Consider the following 25,298-nt stretch of genomic DNA (forward strand, 5'->3'; position numbering starts at 1 on the left):
TAAGTTCTTGATAATAGTACATTTTCATTATGTAGTCCAAAAGGGAGGTTTAGAGTTTTTGCTGTGAGGATTTATAATAGAAAAGTTGTATGCTCTAAAACTTCCCACAGATGAGGAGTCAGTTGAAGGAGCACTAAAAACTGAATTACAGACTGTTGATAAAGATAAACATTTCTGTTAGGTTTAACAGTCAGCAGTTTGACGTAGGCTGACTGGGTTCCTTAATACTGTCTTGAGGGGACTGAATGAATAAATAAGAAATAAGAATGCTGTGTAACTAGCAAATATACATGTATTTATATATACATATATATGCCACTAACTCTAAAATGTCTAATTCGTGTTATTAAATGGGTTTTAGCAAACAACTAAAAAAAGTAGTGCAGAGTAGTATTTAGACCAACTCATGTAAGATTGTTGACCTCCTGCAAAGTTATAAGCTTGGAATTATTGCAGACAACCTACTGGGAAGGTTGCTTCTGCAAAGACTGTGTCACTGCTTTGGGGAGTGCTTTCTAGAGCTCAATTTGTCAATTAAGAGTTAAGGAGAATATAACTGACCTGATTCCCTATTTCCATTAATCCACTCTGTGTGGTATTATAACAGATGTCATTTGTTTTCACAACTTATAAAAAGTTCTGTTTATGTGTAATTGGGTAATTAAAATTATATTGTAACCAGAGTGCTTTGTGGACTCTCAAGATGCTTTTTGGATTTACACATGTTTTTATTTCATGCCAAAAAGTTTGTTTCACAGACTTTGAAGCACTTGAAAAACAAAAAGCTCAGTGATACCAACTTTTCTGTGTGCAGTTGATTTGTGGAAGAGGATCAGGTAAATTAGTTATAACTGGCCAAATGTGAAGATGCTGTACTAAAGGCTTTTACATACATATTTCCCAACATATGTATGCTTTGTCATCAACACCACTTCTTAGCAAAAATCCTTTTTTGAAAAATTAGCCAACTAATTTTAACTAGCTGGGTGACAGTTATAACTATCATATATGACTTTTAAAATGTAGTTTCTATCATAGGTAGTGTTAAATATAAAAAACAACTGAAAAAAAAACGCAGGTCACAGTAGGTTCTTCAGTCGTAACCAAGTACCTCTCTGGTGGAGGATGATGGTAGCGGGGGTGGAGGGGGAGACTGGCATGTAGGGGTGAAGGGGAACTCTGCGCCTTCCTCTGTTTCACTGTGAACCTGAACCTACTCTAAAAAATAGTCCATTGAAAAAATTCACAGTGCCAGAGGGTCAAAGACAAGAGAGGAAAAGGAAATGTAAACAGCTCAGTAGGTTGGTGAGATTATTAGGGGCTCTTTCCTGAAACTTTTCCCTAATGTAATCTCTTTTCTTATCCTGCTTGTTATTAAAAGGAATACTTCTTCAAAAATACATAATGCATTATTTCTAAAGCTGGTTTATTTTTCCTATTTGTGGGAAACTACATGTTTGTTTTTATAATGTGTCTACCTATTTTCTAACTATTTGAATATTTAGATTTGAATATAACCAGTGTTTAGTATAATGAGTAGGAAACAGGTGATAAATGCTCTGATTTTAGGACGACTTTACACTCTTAAAAATTACTGAGGTCCTCAAAGAGCTTTGATTATCGGTATTTACTGTTTTAGAAAACAAAAACTGAGAGCAAAATTAAATGTGTATTAATTTAAAATAACAATAAACTTATTACATGTTTTAATATTAATGGCTTTTTATGAAAAATAACTATTTCCAAAATGACAAAAGCTTGGTGGGAAAAGTGGCATTGAATTACATTTTTGCAAATCTCATTAATGTCTGTCTAAATAAGACAGTTTCTCATTTCTGCTTTTGCATTTATCCTAGTGTAATATGTTGCTTTAGATAATGTGTATAATGAAAATATGCCTCTACAAAGATGAAAGGAAAGACCTTTTGAACCCCTAAAAGAGTTACGGTGGCCCTTATACTTTGAGAACCCACTGATCTAGATAATGGATCAAGACATTCCAGAATATTCTTCTCTTCCTGTTCTTTGGGAGTTCTGTTAAAATTACAAGGTTCTGCTGAATCTTTTGAGAGGGTTCAAAATTAATAATAATGCTTTATATTTGAGTAGCATCTTCTGGTTTCCAAAGTTATATACTTATTTTATCTTCAAAACAATATTAGGAATTACTGGGGCAGGTTTACTATACTTCATCTAGAGACACCTGTGGATTTTGGTCAGGAGAAAGACCTTTCCAAACCTTTCCAAGAGCTTTGCTAAAACTGCTACAGTTCATTTGGCTTATGGCAAACCCAAATGAAGAAGGGAATGTGATGCATTTTTCTCCATAACCCACAGTAATTTGGAAATGACAAAGTAGAAAATTTAATGAGACTTAGGCCAGTTTTGCCAAGCAATGAGGCTGCTTCTCTTCCTACCCTCCCTTTTTTTTGTGATGTTTTAATTCCGTATTTAAGCCTGTTAAGTAGAGTTATGATTGGTATGTGGTATGAACGTGGTACGTCTACATGAGGTTAGTTATGGTAAGGCTACAAAATAGGCATACTGTTCTTTGAAACATTTAGGGCAAGAAGGCAAAATTGTCTTCCATTGGGGCGGGATGGAGTTGAGATGAGGTATGTGTGAGCCCTTTTTGCTAAGGAAACAGGAAAACTTAGAAACTGGCTGGGGACAAGGCAGTTAATCTGGCTGTAAAATGAAGACTCCTCACCTGCCTCACAGAGTGGTTGATTCTAGAGAATATTGGCAGTAACTTTAGGAGGTGGATTGACTCAGTATCTGGGTGGTTACAGGCCGCACCAGGCAACTAGACACACAGGTAGAGCTTGTGCTCTGAGTGGGCATCTGAAAATAAACTTGCCAATTTGTGAAGGACAGCTTGGCCAATGACTGCTATGGGTAGAGGACCTTCCCCACTTCAAGGCCTTTTAGAACAAAGCAGTTCTTTATGTGAAACCAGGGCTTGTTAGAGCTAAATAATTATCTGAGTACATGCTTTTCTTCTTCCAAACTATACAGTGGTTAGTTAGGGTATCGGTCCATTTACTATCTCCTTTATGTTTCAAGATAATAGTGGAATGACTGCAAGGAAGAGACCAGGTCACTGGGTTCATCGGGGTCATTTAACTGCCCAATGTGCAAAGTGTGATAGTGTCCTTATCGATCTTCTCAGGTGTTTGAAATAGATACTATAATCTGGTTGTGATTTTATGAACAGAGACTCTGGATTCTGGTCCTGTGTCTTCCTTTAACTACTGAGCTTTGTGACATTGGGTGATTACTCCAATTCCCTGAACCTCCCCGTGTCATGTCTATAAAATGATTTTCACAGTGTACAGCCCTGTGACTAAGATACAGCTTATAATGTTAGTGCTCAATACTTGTTCTTACCAATGAGATTACAAGACTAAGGCATTCTGGTGGTTTTAAGAGCTACTTGCAGCAGTTGCTTTCAGCAGGATCTAACCAAAGGGATAACCTTTGTCAGGACATGGTGTTCAGTTGACATGCAGGTTAGAGATTCTGTTCTCAGAAGGAAGAGAAATTGGCTTTGAGATGGTGACCTGTGGGTATTTTAATTAGGCTACTTACTAAGCTGTAACCTCAATCTCCTGAGGGCAGCTCTTGATTTCTGTCTCTATCCCTAGTTCCTCACAGGTAGTAGGCACTCACTTATATTTAGCAAGAGGAATGTCAGAAATGTTAAAGAAAAACAAATTCCAAGCAGGAGGCCCTTTCAGCACCTAGATGGAGGAGCAAAGAGATGGGAGTGATTTGAGTTCTTAAGACACAAGAAATTGGGCTTTAGGCCTACAGTATGATTTTGTGATCAGAGAGAACTTTCTTCTCAGTTCTTCGTGTCATTTGGTCTCAAGTCTAAGGACTTGAGAGTCTAAGACTTAAAGACTTCCTGTCCTTTGTGTGTTACAGCAACATGGCCAATGCCCTGGCCAACGCCACCTGTGAGCGCTGCAAGGGGGGGTTTGCACCTGCCGAGAAGATCGTGAACAGTAACGGGGAGCTGTACCACGAGCAGTGCTTCGTGTGTGCTCAGTGCTTCCAGCAGTTCCCGGAGGGACTCTTCTATGAGGTGAGTCAGCCCAGACAGAAGCACAGGGATGCCGTTTTGAGGCATCCTTCTTTGTTTTGAATTTCAGTATGAAGATTATATTGACATGCCTGGTATTTGGTACCCATCAGGTCAGTGATGACTTCTGTGCAGAATGCCCTGTCAGACACTGTCCCCCACACCCCACCTTGCCACTTGTATTGTTCATCTCACCTCCCTGTTTCAGAACCCTTGGTACCTTGTGACTTGACCTATCGTCTTGTGCACTTCAGCTCAGCAGACAGAGCCCTTTCATAAATGTTAGCCACAGGCTCTCTGGCTTTTCCACTCAGGTCCCCAGTTGTTTGCCGCCTACACATGCCTTACTGATTCCTGCCTCTCTCTCTTTCCCTGACTCAGAGCACCATGAAAAACCCTCTCTAAAGCAGGGCATCTGTTACTGACCTTTCATGCAGTGAGTGGGAACTTCCATGTATTTATTGCCTAAAGAGGATCTTGTTCAGATGCTTTGGAGGGATATCCTGTCCATATTAAGCTCTTATATGTATCTTCTTTTTCAAATTCTTGCTCGCTCTTTTTTTTTTTAATTTATTTTATTTTTGTTGAGTAATCTCCATATCTAATGTAGGGCTCAGACTCAAAGCCTCAAAATCAAGAGTCACATGTTCCACCAACTGAGCCAGCCAGGTGTCTCTGAAATTCTTGTTCTTGATTCTTTTGTGTTACCCTGTGGTGTCTACATATCCTTTGTATTTCTTATGATCACTGAAACCCCCTTCTCACAGAGTATGTATGCTTTTGGGACTAGTCCGTGGAGGCTGAACCCATGCTGTTAATGAAGGTAAGAGTGGGATGTGTGTGTGTGTCCAATTATATCGTGTACTTTTACCAACTTACTCCTTACATATCTATATGTGTGTTACTCATACGTGTGTCTCTCTATGAAAATGTATGCACATAGAATTGTTATAGCCAGAGATGGGTGCTCTTTGATTTCTTTTTGCCTACCACATTTTTTAATTTCCCTGTTTTAAAAGCCATTTTAAAAGGAAGGAAGGTAGTTTCTAATGGTCATTAGTAAGTCAATTGTTTGCCACTCAGACTGCAGTTTCCCATAGAAACAATGCCTCCTGTGAGGGGAGGTTTCCAGGCCAGCCTGCAGAAAAGCTATTTAGACCATCATATGCACATGACATACATAGCTGCCCTGTATATAGTAATGTAACTCTGGGAATAGCTTTAAGAGATTTGATTAGGGATCACTGTTTTATTCACCAGAACACATTTTTGAGCTCCTGCTATATCCTAGAAACCGCATTCCTCACAATAAAAACCCTAGCAATAGGTACAGGAACTGTTGTTCTCTTTTCTTTCATTTCTTCCTAACTCTTTTCTTGGGCAGTGGGAATCTCTTTTTCTGTCAGAGGTAATGGCTTTGGGCTAGGACCAGCAAGCGATAGGAGAGTCATAGTAGGAGGGAAGTCAGGGTGGAGTAGGAGCTGTGCTGCTTGGCATCATGGTAACAGATCCTCCTGGAGGCTGTGGGAGAAGCTGCCAGTGGTAATGAGGAGAGTGGCAGCTGGATTCCTGAAGAAGAAAAGGAAATCGCTAGGGGTCTGGGCAGCAAGGAGAGAAAGGGAGTGGGGGCAAAATGAGGGCTCAATTGAAGTAAAAGGATGAGGACCTGCTTCTGTGGTCTGGATGAGACATTCAGGTTCTCAGGTCAGCACAGTGGAGGCATGCCAGGAGGGCAAGGAAGGAGGTCACTTAAGAGAGTCAGGAGTCTGCCTCCTGAAGAAACATGAGCCTTCAGATTCTGTCGTCCCATTCTTACCCCTGCCTTTTTCCTGCGTCATGGCCCAAAGAGATTGAAATGTCCCTATAACACAGCAGATCTGTGACATGAATGGGATTAGAACCTCATTTGGCTCCTAATACCCAATATGGTATTCTTTCCCTTGCATGTTCTTTTCAGATCTAAGACATTTTTATCGAAATGGGTAGTTACGGCAGAATCCTTAAGAGAGGGTCCAAAGGAGCAAGAGAAGGACCCAGAAGAGAAAGGCAGGGTCATTTTTTCCAAACATTAGTTCCATATTATATGGTCTGTGTGCCTGGCACTTTGGAATTAATTATGTTGTCAAGCACAGTCACCTCCTGAGGGGCTGGTTCTGCATCTGTAAACTGTCAGCTGCCAGGCCACTTGTGCTTAGTCAGAGAGAAGGCTCTGTGAGAGCTTCCAGTAGGACAGAATAAGGCATGACTCACACTTGTCCCCCTGCCCACCTCACACTCCCTTTTACTTCTGGACTATAAATATGCTCCCTGGGTCTGTCTGATATTATTCCAGAATGTTACAAATACCCAGAACTGGTCTATTAATGGGCTGTTACCTAGCTTAAGGTCTGTTAGGTCCTGAGGAAGATTGCTATTTTAGCTACACTGACAATTAAAACCCCTTTCTCAAGGCCAGGGATTTGTAAACCTGCATGTGGAAAATCTGGCTTTTCCTTTTGGTTGAATGATATTAGAGAAGAAGCTGTCCAAGGCTTCCAAGAAATAATCTATTCTCAGTTATTGAAAAGGAAGCCCAAAAATTTACCTCGGCTTGCTTTCCATTGAGACACAATGTATGTACTTCAGTCTTGCTGTATGTAGTAATAGCAGATGTGGGGCGCCTGGGTGGCTCAGTTGGTTAAATGACTGACTTGATTTCGGCCTATGTCATGGTCTCAGCATCATGAGATCAGGCTTGTGTCCAGCTCCACACCCAACATGGAGTCTGCTTATCCCTCCCTTTGCTCCTCCCCACACTCGCTCGCTCTCTCAAATAAATAAAATCTTAAAAAAAAAAAATAGCATCTGTGTCCTTTGCACTTTACAGCTTTGATACTGCTTTTGTCTTGATTAAAACATCATTCTTCCCGTGCTCGCTTCGGCAGCACATATACTAAAATTGGAACGATACAGAGAAGATTAGCATGGCCCCTGCGCAAGGATGACACGCAAATTCGTGAAGCGTTCCATATTTTTAAAAAAAAAAAAAACACACATCATTCTTCCCTTATTTGCACAGCCTCTACTCTTTTCTCCATAGAATTAGTTCTGAAGACTTATAGGTGGGTTCTCTGCACTCACTTCCCCTTGCAAATGGGATTCATTTTTACTGTGGAACTTCTGATATTTTGGTTGAGATGGCCAGGATGTTCCTCCTTCCTTTGGCCCCAGAGGCGAATTTAGCATTATACCGCTGTTTCCTATCCACTCGAGGATGTTTGTCTGGAGGTAAGCTGATTGAGCTCAGCTATTTCTGGCTCATCTGCGGCTCCTCTTAAAGTGAGTTAGCTGCAGCCAGGATTATTATTACCTGCTTTGGCTCCTTACTCAAGGTGAACTTCAGTCCTACCAGATCATGTGGTTCAGCTAGGGAACTTACAGTTTGCCATTAGACTGTAATGCATCACCCCCTGAAGAATAAAAGATTGGGCTCCGTGAATCTTGGGCTCTATAGCTTCTGTCATCAATGACTGCTTTACTCAGGGTGTTTTTATTACAGGGCCACGTGACTCATGTTTTCAGGCCACTCCCATCTGTCTCATTTCAGTTACCTTCTCTAGTACCACAGCACTTTGTTTATACCTTTATTTTTTTTTAAAGATTTTATTTATTTATTTGATAGAGAAAGATCATAAGTAGGCAAAGAGGCAGGCAGAGAGAGAGGAGGGAGCAGGCTTCCTGCTGAGCAGAGAGCCCAATGCGGAACTCGATCCCAGGACCCTGAGATCATGAACTGAGCCGAAGGCAGAGGCTTTAACTCACTGAGCCACCCGGGTGCCCTGTTTATACCTTTAGTATGGAGAGCATTTCACATGTTTATTTATATGCTTATCTTCTTCCTCTCTAACTTTAAATACCGTGGTGTAAGGACTTTCCTCATTAATCGGTATCTCTGTCTATCATTTGTTACACAATATTTGATGACTACAAGGTGCTTAATAGATACAATTATGTGTATACAGTACTTGGATAGTATAGATGGCAAGATAAAATGCTAATATACCCACTAGGAACCAGGGCAAACATTTTCTAACGTAAACATTTCCAGGCTATACTTCAAAATCTTGGTACGCTTTACTCATTTACTTATTGTTCATCTCACGAACATTGTCCCAGCTTTATTTTGAGAGTGGTGGATGAAAGAAATGTATTCTTTATTTTTTTTTTAAGATTTTATTTATTTATTTATTTGACAGAAATCACAAGTAGGCAGAGAGGCAGGCAGAGAGAAAGGAAGGGAAGCAGGCTCCCCGCGGGTCTTGATCCCAGGTTCCTGGGATCATGACCTGAGCCGAAGGCAGAGGCTTTAATCCACTGAGCCACCCAGGCGCCCCAAGAAATGTATTCTTAAGTAGAAACAGAGGAGATTTCAGTTTTGGGTAGAACCCTAACTAAGTGCCACGACTAAGAGCCATGATGTATTTTCAGTACCATATGTGGACTGCTGACTTGAGATGTGTTAGTTCAGGTCAATGTGGTGTTGCTGAATAAACTTACTTTTGATTTAAAACCTACAGAAAAGTTGAAAGAATAGTACAATGAATATCATGTACCCTTATGCATCTCACACATATGCCCACCACACCTATCTTCTGCCAAATTATTTGGAAGTAATTTGCAGACATATAACACTAAATGAAGTTACTTTTAATTCCCCCCCTCCCCCCGCAGGGGAAGTACAATGGAAGGGTTTTAGTTAAGAGATGATTTTAGGGATAGTGGCCTTACCAAAATGTTTTCGTTTTGGGTGACTTGTATCTAGGTGGTTTTTAATATAATCACTTCTGGTACTTGGAGTACTACTTATTGAGTTAAAAGCTCCCCTCCCCCCAGTTTGTTTAAATGATTCAGATGACTTTAAATGACTCAAATGACCTATGCTCTCCAAGAGCATAGATTAAAAGGAAAAAAAAAGAGCACAATTCTCTACTTTGATGTGGGCTGGACTTAATGACTCACTTCTAACAAGGATATAGAAATGGGTAAAGTAGTGACTTTGCAGCAGCAAAACCTGATGGGTACCATCTTAACCAAGTGATCAAGGTTAACTTGAGTGATAAGAAATTATGTTGAGATCATGTACTTCCCAGTATGATGCAAGAAATAGAGCTCCTTATTACCTCTGTGGTATTCTTCCCCCAAATCTATGACCTCAGTCTAATCATGAGACAAACCCATATTGAGGAGCACTCTTCAAAACAGCTGACTGGTACCCTTCAAAGATGTCAAGGTCATGTAAGACAGGGTAGGAACTGTCACAGATTGGAGGTGACCAAAGAGCCTCACTTGGTCCAAGTTCCATGAGATTTTCCAGTAGTGTTGTTTATTCATTCTTTATTAGGAAACATGTATCCATAATTAGGATGTTTCAGGACCTCAGTATTTTTCTCAGATTTGTGCAGTGGAAACAGAGGGTGGATTCACTTTATTGGTACATGGTCAAAAGGGAACCCAGTAGTTCAAGGCTTTAATGTCATTGTTCCACATTCAGTAGAATTACCTCCATCTGTGTTCAGATGCCCAATTCTCAAGTGAGGTTAGATTATATGTTGGCAGAGAAGCCAGGCAATTTTTCAAACATGATTTTTAAGTTCTTAAAGAAACCCACAAGATAATTAAAGAATTCTAGGTTATATTCTCTGTTAGTCTGCCAAAGAGAGGTGGTAGATATAGAAGCAGCAGCAGCACAGATTTTAGGGTCTGACAGCCTTGGATTGAATCCCAGTTCTACTGACTTCGGTGTGAGTTATTTAATATTTTTGAATTTCCGTTTTCTTTAACAAGGGATGATCACAAATGTCTCATAAGCAGTTTGAACCAAGGTAGCATGTACAGTACGAAGTAAATTAGTACACTCTCTAGTACCACTTTCCAATGGATACTACTCAGATAGGTAATGTTTGCACACACTAAACCAGGGTTCCTTATCCTCAGCACTGTTGACTTTTTTTTTTTTTTTTAAAGATTTATTTATTTATTTATTTGACAGGCAGAGATCACAAGGAGGCAGAGAGGCAGGCAGAGAGAGACGTGAAAGCAGGCTCCTCGATGAACAGAGAGCCGGATGCAGGGCTCGATCCCAGGACCATGGGACCATGAGCTGAAGGCAGAGGCTTTAACCCACTGAGCCACCCAGGTGCCCCAGCACTGTTGACATTTTGAACTCAGTAATTCTTTGTTTTGGGGGCTCTCCTGTGTATTGTAGGCTATTCAGTAATATTTCTGCCACTCTGCCCTCTAGATCCCCATTTGTGACAACCAAAAGTATCTCCATACATTGCCAAATATCCCATGGGGAGCTAGATCACCCCGGTTGAGGGACGCCTGGATGACCCGTAGGTTAAGGATCTGCCTTTGGCTCAGGTCATGATCCCAGGGTCCTCGGATAGTGTCCCACATCAGGCTCCTTAGTGGGGATCCCGCTTCTCCCTCTGCCTGCTCCTCCCCCTGCTTGTGCACAATGCTCTCTCTCTCTCAGACAAATAAAGAAAATCTTTCAACATAAATCACCCTCTATTGAGAACCACTACACTGAATGAGGGCATCCCTTTGAATAGGTCATGAGCTTCACTATGATAATAGCAAGTCCATTCCAAGTGGGCACGTTCCCCAAGTTGTGTAGGCGATACCCTCATAAAACAAAACACTTTTTCTGTCTCTAAGAATTTGACTGCACTTAAGAGTTAATTCTTAGATGATGAATTTAATTAGAAAGTATTTCCAGACAGATTTAACTTTAAAAAGGCCCTTAAGAAAGCCTATATTTTCTGGCTTAAATTGGCATAAGGAAATATAAGTATACCATTCTTGGGTAGTCATCACTCATAATGAAAGAGTCATCCTTGTTTAGCAAAAGGCAAGATGCCCTATCTGTATGGTGATTAGAACTGCTTCCTACTTAGAACTGATATCCGACTTCTGCATCTTAATTTTAAACACTTTTTAAATATGAATGATTCTAACAATGATTTATCTTTTAATTTTGTCTGTCTTAGAAGGTAGTGATCAGGGTATTAATAAAAGGGAACACATTAAAATAGTCATGGTGTTGCTCTCCACCACCGGCACCACCAAACGTTGAGGTGCTGTTTCTGGTTTCACGTGAGTCTCTCGAGGGTAAGGTCACCTAGTTCGTCTTACTTCTTCACAGTCCTTCACTTTGCCTGGAATGTGGTACTTCATTTGTGAATAAATGCCCTGTAATTGCTAATTTTGAGTTACGTTAGTATTTTTATTTCCGAAATAACTAAACCTCTGTTATGAGCCAGGCATTGTACTAGATGTTTTACAAACTGTTCTTGTTATTTTTCATACCTTTGATTCTCACATGAGCCCTACAAATTAGGTACTTTCATTCCTAACTTACATGTCACCATGATGAGGCTCAGAGGCCTTGCCCACAGTTAACTAGTGGGGATGTGGTCAGATCAGGATTTTATCTCACCCCTGCTCATCTGCACAAGGATGCCCTGAGTCTCACCAAAACTGAAATGGATTCCTAGGACTGATGTTTTATCATTCGGAGAGATAATGCTCTCTTGTATATGGCCATCACTGCTTTTTCAGTCATTCAGGAAATATTTATGGAAAGCTTACAGATGCAATGTGTGGCAGACTGTGTAGGCCACACTGTGCCCTAGTCCTAGGAGTGAATATAGTTTTTACAGTGATTTGGGTAGAATTTGGAGATGGCTTCCATGGTACTTTCCTTCATTTTCAGATCAGGAAAATTTAGAGAGGTTAGATAAATGTATGAATATATGATTAGTGATCTTTGAATTTGGTATTGTAGTTAGCTTCGAAGGGAAATCTGCTTCCATCAGTGCTGGTTTTCATGAGTTACTAGGATCTCCTGTCATCTTCCAGTACATATGAAGAAATATTTGTAAAGTGACCAAGTCATTGGCGGCATGAGAAGGCTGTTTAAATATCATTTGGGGCTGGGGAGGGGGGGATACCTATTCAAACCAGAAGCCCAAACATTACCAACTATATATAGCCACTGTAATGGTTCCTAAATCTAAGTTTGTGATATCTTGGAAAATCTTCAGTAAAAGGATGATCTTAATATTCCCCTAAGAAGATATTTTGAAAGTAAAATAGAACTAACAGTTAAAGAGAGCTATAATTCCAGAAACATGACGAGTCACATTGAACCAAGGCTATGAACATGGTGTGCAGTTTGGCATAGTACACGTTTAGGGATAGGTTCTTTGTTAATACTTCAGGTTTCTTTCTTTCTCTTTAGTTTGAAATTTCCGAATGTATCCTTTTCTCCCTATCACAGAATGCATAACAGGAAAGACCAATTTATGATGAATGATTTAGTGGAAAGAGAGTTTACAAAGAGATTTCTTCACTCATTTCCTTTTATACAGAATCATGATTACTCAGGAAGGCTGAACTCTGAGAAGGGAGGTCTGTTTGGGAGGAAACTGTCCAACTAGAGGAGGTGCTTATCTGCTGACCCATTCACTTCAAAGCAATTATGATGAACCAGTACAAATCACCAAGTGAAGATCGTTAACATTTGCACTTGCCTTGAAATGAGACTGTCAGCCCAGTTTCTAATTCTGAGGTCTCTTTAAAGCAGCAGAATTTCTCCCTACCTCCTCTTACCCCCCACGCAAAGAGAATCTTCACAGAACTCAAAACTTAGAACAGTTCAAAACAGAGCTATTTTTGGTTAGAGTTCATCCTCCCTCATACTGAACAATCCCTGTTCCTTGCAGGTGGCAACAACTGGGATTCTTAGACATTCTGTTTTAACACTGTCTGGAGCATTAATACTTCCTACAGGCTGATGGTATTTTAAACCAGTTTTGGGTCCACATAGTAGGGAACTGTGTTGGATGTTCTATATTGAGATTTGTGGCAGATTTGGAAATGTAATCATAACAGCTTCCTTTTAAGACTGCCCTTTTCGGGGCACCTGGGTGGCTCAGTGGGTTAAGCCGCTGCCTTCGGCTCAGGTCATGATCTCAGGATCCTGGGATCGAACCCCGCATCGGGCTCTCTGCTCAGCAGGGAGCCTGCCTCCTCCTCACTCTCTGCCTGCCTCTCTGCCTGCTTGTGATCTCTGTCTGTCAAATAAATAAAAAATCTTTAAAAAAAAAAAAAAAAAAAGACTGCCCTTTTCATCCCTGATTTCAAAAGGACTCATCCTTTCCCTCCAGTTTTGTTGAAACATGATCAACAGACAACATTGTGTAAGTTTTAAGGTGTACAACATGATGATTTAATACATGTGTATATTATGAAATGATGACCATAGTAAGGTCAGTCAACACATCAGCACCTCATGTAATTATCTTTTGAATGTGTGTGTGGTGAGAACATTTAAGATCTACTCTTAAGTCTACCGTACAGTATTTTTAACTATAACTATATATTAGATCCCCAGAATTTATTCATTTTATAACTGGAAGTTTGTACCCCTTGACTAACATCTCCCCATTTCCCCCCATCCCTCCAGGCCCCAGTAACTACTCTCTATTTCTGTGAGTGTAGCGTTTTTAGATTCCACACATAAACGAGGTCACACAGTATCTGTCTTTCTCTGCCTAACTTATTTCTTTTGCACAGTGCCCTGCAGGTCTGTCCATGTTGTTGCAAATAGCAGGATTTCCTTCTTTTTATAGCTGAATGGTATTCCACTGTGTATTTATACCACAGGACTCATCCTTTCAAAGGGAGAGTCCTGTGAGAGCAAAGTAAAGAGAGCAGTGCTAAGAAATTGGGAACATGATGAGTATGTGTTAAAGAACCAGAACACAGCAGCCAGAAGAGAAGAGGCTTGTGACTCTCACGAGGCACTGAGACGTTAAACAGCTTGACCAAAGTCATACAGGCAGTCGGTGGTTCAGCCAGAATTTACACTTCAGGCCTTTTGGATCCACAGTCAGTGTTCTTATGCTACCTTTTTGAAGTATATCTTTTTTTAAAAGATTTTATTTATTTATTTGACAGAGAGAGAGATCACAAGTAGAGAGGCAGGCAGAGAGAGGGAGAAGTGGGTTCCCCGCTGAGCAGAGACCCCAAGGTGGGGCTCCATCCCAGGACCCCAAGATCATGACCTGAGCCAAAGGCAGAGGCTTAACCCACTGAGTCACCCAGGCGCCCCTGTTTGAATTATATCTTAAAAAATTTATTCTAGGGGCGCCTGGATGGCTTGGTCAGTTAAGCATCCGACTCTTTTTCCACTCAGGTCGTGATCTCAGAGTTGTGGGTTTGAGCCCCGTTTTGTTTCAGGCTCCATGCTCAGTGGGGAGTCTGCTTGGAATTCTCTTCCTTTCCTTTGGACCCTCCCCTGCATGCACTCTCTCTCTAAGTAAGTAAATAGATCTTTAAAAAATTTCAAATTACAACCAATCCTAATTTTTTCTATCTTCTGCTAGCAAATACAGTATATATGCTAACAGCTGGACTCATTTTGTTTTTGTTTTAAACAATATACATCTTTTTCTTTCATTAAATACAAACTAAAAGTTTAGAGGTTTTTTTTTATTTAATTTTTTAATTTTTTTATAAACATATAATGTATTTTTATTCCCAGGGGTAGTTTTTCTTTTTTAATTAACTTTGTTTTAATGGATCACTAAATTCTGTGACAGATTTTTTTTGGTCAAGTTGTTTCCATTAAAAAGTACTAATTTTAAAAACTATAATAAAACTGTTATGCATGTGTGCGTGTGCGTGCACGCACACACACACAGGTACAAATAATGCACAAAACATTATCCTTTCCTTCTGAAGATGTGATGCATTTTTTTATTATGCTCAGTTAGCTGGCATATATACATCATTAGTTTTTGATGTAGTGTTCAACTATTCATTAATGATGCATTGTTATCCGTAATCAGTCTTTTATAAATGTTAGTGACCAGTTGACACACACTTTTCTGAGCCTGGTCTTTCACCACTGATTAAGACTTGGGTGGGTGGTAAACAATTTAGCATGTCCAACTAAATCAATGGAGTTGGTTCTGAATGTTTATATTTAATTTTTTTAATTACTGCTAGAATCTAAACATCAGATTTCATATATATATGTAGTATATATCCAATAAGGGAACATATCTACTTCATAAATAACTAATGCTTGGGGCTGTACAGTGCATTATGATAAGACTGGGTTAATGTAGCATATCAATGTATTATCATCTGCAGCTTTTAAAAACAGATTCATTAAATATATTAGAACTCATTTGAATTTCAGAATGAAGTAAGCCTTTTTCTGCCACAGAATAAATCTGCTTTGGCTGGTCTGCCAATTAAGGCATAGTCGACAATGTTCAATAAATTGAGCAAAGCTGCAGCTGATTTCTACGATTGAGCAAATTGAGTTGACTACTAATATATCATTAAAAATGGATATTGAGGGTCACCTGGGTGGCTCAGTGGGTTAAGCCTCTGCCTTCGGCTCAGGTCATGGTCTCAGAGTCCTGGGATCAAGCCCCACGTCGGGGGGGGTCTCTGCTCAGCAGGGAGCCTGCTTCCCACTCTCTCTTCCTTCTTGTGATCTCTCTCTGTGTCAAATAAATAAATAAAATCTTAAAAAAAAATGTATGTTGAGGTATGCTTGGGTGGCTCAGTTACTAAGCGTCTACCTTTGGCTCAGGTCATGATCTCAGGGTGCTCGTATCCGTCCTGAGTCAGGCTACTTCCTTACAGATCCTGCTTCTCCCTCTGCCTACCACTCCTGCTGCTTGTGCTATCCCCCCCGACCCCTGACAAATAAATAAATCTTTAAAAATAAATAAAAATGGATTTTGATAGTCAAACAGCATGTAATACATTTAATATATAACTTGCAAGGAGCTCAAAGATTCAAAGGGAGACATAATTCTCATGACTTATGTGAGGGTAAAAGCAGCCCCCAAAACAGGAATTAGTGTTGAACCCTGACTCTTCCAATGTAAGTCATATTTATCCTTGGATACATGCAATAATTGTGAGGGGAAGAGGAGCCCTGCTCATCTCATTAAGATAGGCTTTTCAAGTAACAAATAGTGGAAAGTGAAATTTAACATTTTGACATACTCATGTTTTGACCATTTATGTATTAGTAATCACTGTAATGATAATTTAATCCAGAAGAAAAAGAATGTTTTAGAGCCTTACAGGTTCAGAAAATAAAACATTTTAAAGTTTCATTATACACATTTTAGTATGGTAGGGTGATGTCAAAGACCTTAGTACAGAGTTTAGGAAAAAAAATACCACACCAGAATGAAACTTTGGGGGATGAAATGGAAATAGTTCAAGGAGAAAAGTGGAGGATACAGATTTTTCCAACTGTTAAAATAGAATTTTTTTTTTAAATGGGTATTGGCCTCATTTTGAAATGTGTCAATCTGAAATATACTAGAGTATCTACTCTTTGGAAATATTAAAGCTTATGGTACAACATTTCAGATATCAACCCTGAAAAAAAGTGGGACAGGGTTTGTGTGTATATGCCTGTATTCTGGAGAGAGGGATCTGCAGCTCTCATTAGACTCTTTAAGATAAGTCTGCAAGCCAGAGAAGACTTAGCATTGTACTCTGGAGCCATTGTACCAGGTCTCACCTCAGTTGTTTGGATCTTTAGGGAGGGTAAAAAACTACTTCTGCTTTTAAAAATCTCAGTAGAATTATAAATTCTTAGGGCAGAGCTCTTAGCTCAAAGACGTCTTTCCTATATGTCTCCATGGAATAATTATGTTCATCCTGTGATTGTTTCATCTGTACAAGTTGATGGTACTTTCTATTTCAGTTTGAAGGAAGGAAGTACTGTGAACATGACTTTCAGATGCTCTTTGCTCCTTGCTGTCATCAGTGCGGTAAGTCTTACTGCTGAATGGCAAAGTAAAAAGTGAGTCTCAAAATTATGCCAGTGGTGAAAATGGTGTTTGGTGCTCAATAAAAATAGCATCCAGGTAACTTATTAGTCCTTTCCCTTATTAACATAATAAGCTGGAAGAGTATCAAAACCCAGAGAGAAATGATTTTTAAGGAGATCCACTGTAAAGTTATTTGAGGACCGATTGAGACTTCTATCAGATGATCTTTTGGATGTTCTTGTTCCCTGTTAATTTATCCTTTACCTGCTCACTTTGGGGGTTGCCAGGAGAGAGACAGGGAAGACATTGGTGCTTTGCTTGCATTTTAACCACCTCACTGGTTGCTAATGCTTCTACTAGAAGGTCTCCAGAGAATGGAAAAACTGAGTAGAATGTTCTAAAGTTTAGTGAAAGAAGAAATTGAATATAGGTTTCAAGAAAATGTGCTGTGGATTTAGGTTTTCTATGTCAGCAATGACCAGAAATAAACAAAAGGCCTTCAGGAGAACCCAGTATGTCATTGGGAAAAGGAAGACCACGATCAGAAATGTGATAAGACAACCTGAAAATATGACTACAGAATCAAAACCAAGGACTCAGATGAAACAAGAGTTTCTTCCTCATGCAGTGCTTACTGTGGTCAGCACATGTATAGAAAGTCCCTAGTCATAGAGAGCGATTTAAGCATTTCTTTCTTGGTGTCTTTTGCCTTACTACTTTCCGCAATAGGATGCAAACTGGACATCCTTTGTGTGTTACTTTCCAATAGGTGAATTCATCATTGGCCGAGTGATCAAAGCCATGAATAACAGCTGGCATCCTGAGTGCTTCCGCTGTGACCTCTGCGAGGAAGTTCTGGCAGATATTGGCTTTGTCAAGAATGCTGGGAGGTAGGAGTGTTCCATCCTTGTCAGGTGTGGGTGGAGAAGGAACTGTTACAAGGTCATGCCTGTTTTCCCTGATGAGGCGGTTCTTTAGGGCACTGAGCTGAAGGAACAGGGGACTCAAGACTGCAGTGTATTGGTTCATCTGGTATCTTTTAGAAGAGGATCTTAGACTGCATGTGGCCCTGGGCCAACAGAAGGGGAATCAGTACTTCAGCCGGAGTTTCTTAAAGATCAGTTGGGTTCCCTGGGTTGGAATAAATTAGTTTTCATGTAAAAAGTAGTGGCTTGATTCTGCTCTTGCAAGCCAAGAGTGATTTTTTAAAAAATGATTTCTTTAACTTCTTTTCAGAGATATGAGGAGCATATTTCTAATTATTAGAAAGAACCTCAGATTTTCAATTGAAGTTTCTAAAAAAGTTTTCGGCTCTATTTAGACATCTGTGTCGTCCCTGTCATAATCGTGAGAAAGCCAGAGGCCTCGGAAAATACATCTGCCAGAAGTGCCATGCCATCATCGATGAGCAGCCGCTGATATTCAAGAATGACCCGTATCATCCAGACCATTTCAACTGTGCCAACTGCGGGTATTGCCATCCCCTCCCTTTTGACTGCACAGATGGTGGAAATAAAAGATCACATTTTTCTGTATTTCTGTCACTCCAGCATTCCAGATTGCTATTCTCCAACATGTAACCTAGAAAATTTAAAACGTGTAAGAAGTCGGGGTGCCTGAGTGGCTCAGTGGGTTAAAGCCTCTGCCTTCGGCTCAGGTCATGATCCCAGGGTCCTGGGATCAAGCCCCACATCAGGCTCTCTGCTAAGCGGGGAGCCTGCTTTCTTCTCTTCTCTGCCTGCCTCTCTGCCTACTTAAGATCTTTGTCTGTCAAATAAATAAATAAAATCTTTTTAAAAAAGAAAAACCTGTAAGAAGTCAAGAAAATAATTTAAAAAATACCCATCATAGAATTTCATCACTTGACATTTTGCCACTTTTGAGTGTGTACAGCGCACACTCACCCCATTTGTGTGTATGTGTACATATGCACATTTACACATACCTCTAAATATTCAGTCAATAGTAAAATATCCTCAGTTGTCCCCAAAAGTGTTTTTGATCACTGATTTTTCAATACAGGATCGAAAGAAAAAGAAAAGGGAAAAAAAAAAAAACCTTTAAAAAGTCTTCTGTTTGTACATATTTAACTTTTACAGTTGTAATAGTTAGGGTGTTATCTTAAAATATCTTGAACTATATTTAATTTTGCTTTATTTACTTCTAAAGGGAATTTTTTTTTTTCAGAAACTCATGATAGATAATTAGACTGTGGTTTTCTAAATTTGCTATATAAAAATTTAATGGATGGGGCGCCTGGGTGGCTCAGTGGGTTAAAGCCTCTGCCTTTGGCTCAGGTCATGATCCCAGGGTCCTGGGATTGAGCCCCTCATCAGGCTCTCTGCTCAGCAGGGAGCCGGCCTCCCCCTCTCTCTGCCTACTTGTGATCTCTGTCTCTCAAATAAATAAATAAAATCTTTTAAAAAAATTTAATGGAAAAAGTTACTTTGATCAATATGAATGTACATGCTAAATTATTGTGGGGTGGGAGAGATGAGAGAAGCTAAAGATCAATAAAACAGCTTTGTGCTATAAGTACAGCCACCTCATCTTTTTTTGTGATTATCAGTTTATATCTTATCTCATTTTCTTGCCTGTTTCACTTTGTGGAATTTTTCTCTGTTCATTTGTCATTTAAGTAATTCTGAAGAATTACTTAAAACAGATGAAAGGTAAACAAGTCCATTTGGCTAATTGGGCCCACCTCTGGCTAAATATTTATTGATGCAGGAGACTGGAAATAATACTGAACTAAAGCATTTGGGGGAGGAAAGTTCTGGGCATTTCATCTGTTTATTTTCTATTAGCCTATAACTCTTAATAGCTTGTGACAATTAGTAAATGGAACTAGTCTTTAAATTTAGACCTCAGTTATTTTGGAAAGATAACATCACTGTCCTAGGCATTGTGATGAATCTCTTCTAGCTTTTTAAGGAAGAAAAAGGGATTGTAATGTGATAATAGAAGAAGACATAGTAAATATGATCAGTGTGATCTAACTTATTTGTATATTTTATCATTATGGTATTATATTGATGTTTTGATAGGAATCTGAAACTCCTTCAAGCCTATTAATTTAGGATACTGTGAGCAACAGTAAGAGGGGAAAAAGGGTTACAGGGATTGTTACAGTGAAATCTCCAAAAACCTGCTAAAAAGTGTGTTAGCCACATTGGTTGCCTGATTGTTCTCTCTCGGCAGTAGTGTTCAGTGCCATGTCTTTCTTGTGGACAGGAAGGAGCTGACTGCTGATGCCCGCGAGCTGAAAGGGGAGCTGTACTGCCTGCCATGCCATGATAAGATGGGGGTTCCCATCTGTGGAGCTTGTCGGCGACCCATAGAAGGGCGCGTGGTGAATGCCATGGGCAAGCAGTGGCATGTGGAGGTGAGTCAGTTGTGAAGGGTAACCAGTACTTTTCATTCAGATGTGCTGGGAGAAGGAGATTCTAAAGATTAAATATAGACATTTTCAAGACAAATGACTCTGTAGAAAATTAAGAATATAGAATATACACTGCTTTTGTGATCTCTTGGTAATGATACAGGATGTGCTCTTTTGTTCTTAAATCCTTCTTGAAGCTGGAAGTGTAATGGTCCATATGCAGCAGCAGCCCCTCCCTAAAAATGCTACTCACATGTTGACCTCTATTCTCATTCTGTGTTGTTTAAATAGGCTGTGTCATAAGGTAACCTTTCAGAAGCTCAAGACACCTGAATTAAGTAAGACGGAAAGTGTCACAGGGTTAGCCCTGGCCAAATGAAATAGCTACCTCAAACTTCATGTATCTAGTTTAATTTTGGGAGTTTTACTTCATTAAATAAATAAAATATCCCAATTCAAAAATGACCTCTAGCAATTTTTTTCAGCATTTTGTTTGTGCCAAGTGTGAAAAGCCATTTCTTGGACATCGCCATTATGAAAGGAAGGGCCTGGCGTATTGTGAAACCCACTATAACCAGGTATTTATTGTCCTCATTGGATACTACAGATACTTAGATGAATTTGAGCTTAATATTTTAGCTATGAGGAAATCCCTTGGAAAATGTACATTGGACTATAGAGATCTCTTTTTAACTTATTTGGGAAATAATTTCAGACTCACAGAAAGGTTCTGAAATAAAAATTTTTTTTAAAGGTTTTGAAATTTTTAAGAAAAGGGTTTGAAAAAATATATATACCTTTTCATCATTTACATGTGTTTCTTTCTGTGAAAGCATACACTTAATAAATCTCCATATCTTTATATGCAAATGTATGTATTTGTATATATGCACCTATTTTTTCTGAAGCATTTGATGATACATTAGTTCATCATGGTCCTTTGCCCCTAAGTACTTCAATTTATATTTCCCAGGATTATGGAGTTCTTTTGCATAATCATTGTTAATCAGTATTGATATAATAGTTTACTACTTTAGTGTATGTATTCCAGTTTTGTCACTTGTACTAGTAATACCCTTGTATCACTTTTTTTAATATTTAAGAGATTTATTTTTTTTTTTAAAGATTTTATTTATTTATTTGACAGAGAGAAATCACAAGTAGACGGAGAGGCAGGCAGAGAGAGAGAGAGGGAAGCAGGCTCCCTGCTGAGCAGAGCCCGATGCGGGACTCGATCCCAGGACGCTGAGATCATGACCTGAGCCGAAGGCAGTGGCTTAACCCACTGAGCCACCCAGGTGCCCCTATTTAAGAGATTTATTAAAGCATCTTATCACAAAGATGGAAAACACATACAAATTAGAAACATGCAACCGGGGTGCCTGGGTGGCTCAGTGGGTTAAGCCACTGCCTTCGGCTCAGGTCATGATCTCAGCGTCCTGGGATCGAGTCCCGCATCGGGCTCTGCTCAGCAGGGAGCCTGCTTCCTCCTCTCTCTCTCTGCCTGCCTCTCTGCCTACTTGTAATCTCTCTCTGTCAAATAAATGGATGAAATCTTAAAAAAAAAAAAAAAAAGATATTTAAAAAAAAAAAAAAAAGAAACATGCAACCGTTATCTTCCACAGTCAGAAGTTAAAATGTTATGTATTGTTCCTGTTTTCATAGCTGAGAACTTCAGATCTTATAACCAACTCATTCACCTTGAATATTTAAGTCATTCTTCCTGAAAGTATCCAGGGCAGCAAATAGCCAAAATGCAAACTATTATATAAAGAAAGTACAAAGTTAAAAAAGAAAATGTGTAGAGAATATCCCCTCCCCACCCCCCCATTAAAGGCAAACAGTGGCACTTTGCTCTTGCTTAACCTAGATTGGCTCCAAAAAAAACTATTAAAATGTATAGACTTAACAAAAAAAAAAAAAAAAAAGACTTTGAATAGATGTCCAAAAGGCTTGTTAGTGTTTGAAAATAAATGCTTAAGCAAAGGAAAATGTATTTTACATCAAACAAGTTTGAAGAGCCCTGTACGTTTTGCCAACCTATGAAATGGCCGTGAAGATGCCTGAGAAAGAGCCACCGCCTCCTTACATACCTGTCTGAAGAAATTCTGCCTTTGTCAATAAACCCTTGTATCATTTTTTTCCACTCCAGTATTAGACCCTATCTAGGGTTGTCATTTTCCTTTAGCCTCCTTAAATCTGGAACATTTCTTTTTTTTAAGATTTTATTTATTTATTTGAGAGACAGAGATCACAAGTAGGCAGAGAGACAGGCAGAGAGAGAGGGAAGGAAGCAGGCTCCCTGCTGAGCAGAGACCTGATACAGGGCTCGATCCCAGGACCCTGAGATCATGACCTGAGCCGAAGGCAGAGGCTTTAAATCACTGAGCCACCCAGGTGCCCCATAATCTGGAACATTCCTAAAGCCTTTCTTTGTTTTTGATAATAATGAAAAGTGAATTAATTTATTTTCATTGTAAAAAGGAAAAATAGTCCATGTACTTTACTAATTTTTGCTAGTAATGAATGGTAAATTCTGGATCTAGGTAGTCAGCTGTCTGTTTTAAGTGGTAGAAAGAACTGAAATTATATTAAATATTTGGTGTTCTAAAACTTAGTTCTAACATCTTGAATTTTTACCACTTTTTTTTTTTTTCACTTTCAGCTATTTGGTGATGTTTGTTTCCATTGCAACCGTGTTATAGAAGGTGATGGTAGGTATCTGTAGGAATTTTATATGCCATCGTTTTAACACAAGAACACTTAGGTAATATGAAAATTGAAAGAGTTCAGTGACTTATATTGCTTGGAATATGATCATTATCAGTTACTTTTTTTTTCCTTTGGCGTATTTTGCAAGTAATCCATAGCAGAAATGCTAATATCCTAAGAGATGGATTTGTTACTCCTTTATAATAATACTTTAGGGCATTGCCATAGGGTTGTTATGGTAGATATTGTGGGAACATTCACAGCCAACCTTGAGATCTGTTTCTATTTCCATCCCCTGGAATTACGTAATTTGGAAGCTGTAGAGCAGTATTTATTAGGAACAACTCAATCTGCCATGGTAGTCAGCAAGAGTCAATTTAACCCTGCAGATGCTAAAATCTGGCAGTTTTCTGTAGGCATTTCTCGGCTTACCAGCCTTGTATTGCAGTAATTAGGCAGGGCTGATGAACTGGGACTGAAAGGAAGCAGCTGTGTTTGCTAATAGTCACTAGCACAATTCCGCTAGAAACTTCCTGGCAAAGTTGAAACATTCCTGTTTTCAGCATGCTTTGTGGTTCTCATCAGAGAACCCAACTCGGGAAATACTTTGCAATACACTGCCCTTGATGCAGTTTGCAGAAGGAGTAGCTCAGAGGAGCAGTCTTCAGCGCCATAGAAAGTAAAACTTAACTCCCTCCTATGTGAGGTGTTTGTCAGGTGAGAGAAGCTGGGAAGGGAAGGGAAGCATGCTTCTTTTTGTCAGTTTCTATAGGCAAATAAGTTAATGTCTGGATTTTTAAAAATTACTTATCTAGTCCCTATTTCTTTGTTGGGCCAGTGGCAGTAGGCATGGAAAGGTAGCAGCAAATGTGCTCATAGGCAGGCCCTGTGCCAGAAAAGCACATTTGAGTGATGTAGTACGTGTTAAATGTACACCCCAGCATCCAAAGAAGTGAGAGGACGAGCTTTAGTGGGAAGACATGGTACATACTGTTCATATGTCTCACAGGATACTCAAAGAAGAAAAATTTTAACTATAAATAAAGATTGAAAAAGCCACTGTTAATCTTCCCTAACGTGAACCAGTCTATAGTCATGGAAGACATAAGGGCTCAGTTTTTCTAGTAATGTGAAAAAATAGCTTTTAATTAATTAATTAATTAGGTTGGTTTTGGTAAACATTAATGGCACTGAGATTTTTAGTCATGTGATACTTTTGCAATAAAACCTCTTGAGAACCTCTTCCAACTGTTATGGAAGCCACCTTAGCTCTGTCAGAGTTGAAAATGTCAGCTCCACTTTCCATACCAATGTGTGTGACCCAATCTCTTTCTTCTTTCTCTAGTGGTCTCTGCTCTTAATAAGGCCTGGTGTGTGAACTGTTTTGCCTGTTCTACCTGCAACACTAAATTAACACTGAAGTAAGTCTACAGTTTAGTCCAGTGTGAATCCTAAGACTGAAAACAATGGGGTAACTTTCTATAAAATATGGAGTTTTAAAAAAGAATTGATTCCTTAGTCTTTGTGTCCCTTCCAAAAGTAAAGGTTCTTCCTTTAATTGTTTTATGTTCTTTCTTCTATTCCTTCTTTGTCCTGTTCAAAGGGATAAGTTTGTTGAAATTGATCTAAAACCAGTCTGCAAACACTGTTATGAAAAAATGCCAGAAGAATTTAAGAGGCGGCTTGCCAAACGGGAGAGAGAAGCAAAGGATAAGGACAAGCAGAAAAAGAAAAAGCCAGTCTGTTTGTAAACTTTTCTGTCCCTTCTGTCATCATTTTCACTGCTTTCTTCTTTGGTTAGTCCTTTAGAATATGTTTTATTCTATTTTGGTCTTTCACTTTTTTGTTTCTTTTGGCATATATTTGTAGCTGTCAGAGCTTGAAATACAAGTACTTGACCTGTGTAGAGCCGGTTCTTTTGCCTAATTATTAAAATTATTAAAACTTACATTACTAAAATCCTCACCTAAAACCAGCTTGTACTTCACTTATTTCCTTTAATCTGCTGACTCCCTCATCCCTCATCTCTTTGTTCATATCACAATGTGGTATAGATTTATTTTTTCCAAAAATGGATACAAAGGGAGGAATTCCAATCTCTATTTAGTAGATACTGAGAAAAATTTTTTAAGTATTTTTCTCTGCTGACTACAATCTTCTAAAATCCTGGTTTTGGTTTCTTTGCCTAAAATGATTTATTTGATGAATTCCAAGTGTCACGTGTTCTAAGCTCTGTATTAAATCCTTTCTGCAT

The 25,298-nt window shown here is 39.2% G+C and overlaps 1 protein-coding gene, 1 long non-coding RNA gene and 1 other non-coding gene across 9 annotated transcripts in view; 2 read left to right on the top strand and 1 right to left on the bottom strand.

Moving 5' to 3' along the window:
• LIMS1 (LIM zinc finger domain containing 1) overlaps nucleotides 1-25,298 on the top strand; it is a 151,072-nt gene that overhangs the window by 121,455 nt on the left and 4,319 nt on the right. For 6 of the 7 annotated variants that reach the window (XM_044263791.1, XM_044263793.1, XM_044263795.1 and 3 more), the window contains 8 exons: nucleotides 3,931-4,090; nucleotides 16,884-16,950; nucleotides 17,720-17,840; nucleotides 18,272-18,421; nucleotides 20,185-20,335; nucleotides 20,818-20,910; nucleotides 22,998-23,046; nucleotides 24,390-24,465. In XM_044263791.1, coding sequence (XP_044119726.1) covers nucleotides 3,931-4,090; nucleotides 16,884-16,950; nucleotides 17,720-17,840; nucleotides 18,272-18,421; nucleotides 20,185-20,335; nucleotides 20,818-20,910; nucleotides 22,998-23,046; nucleotides 24,390-24,465 — 867 coding nt within the window. Of the gene's footprint in view, nucleotides 1-3,930; nucleotides 4,091-16,883; nucleotides 16,951-17,719; nucleotides 17,841-18,271; nucleotides 18,422-20,184; nucleotides 20,336-20,817; nucleotides 20,911-22,997; nucleotides 23,047-24,389; nucleotides 24,466-24,647; nucleotides 24,842-25,298 lie in introns of those variants that run through there. The other variant, XM_044263796.1, reaches the window with a different exon arrangement.
• On the bottom strand, nucleotides 760-22,560 carry LOC122916422. The gene is made up of 4 exons (XR_006386196.1): nucleotides 22,362-22,560; nucleotides 13,669-13,675; nucleotides 2,418-2,422; nucleotides 760-769 (listed from the first exon to the last, which is right to left on the bottom strand). It is a non-coding gene; the product is annotated as an uncharacterized LOC122916422 (long non-coding RNA).
• LOC122916610 lies at nucleotides 6,996-7,102 on the top strand. Its single transcript, XR_006386239.1, has one exon. It is a non-coding gene; the product is annotated as a U6 spliceosomal RNA (small nuclear RNA).

The sequence above is a fragment of the Neovison vison genome, chromosome 8, assembly GCF_020171115.1.
Source record: "Neovison vison isolate M4711 chromosome 8, ASM_NN_V1, whole genome shotgun sequence".
In the NCBI taxonomy this organism is placed as follows: Eukaryota; Metazoa; Chordata; class Mammalia; order Carnivora; family Mustelidae; genus Neogale; species Neogale vison.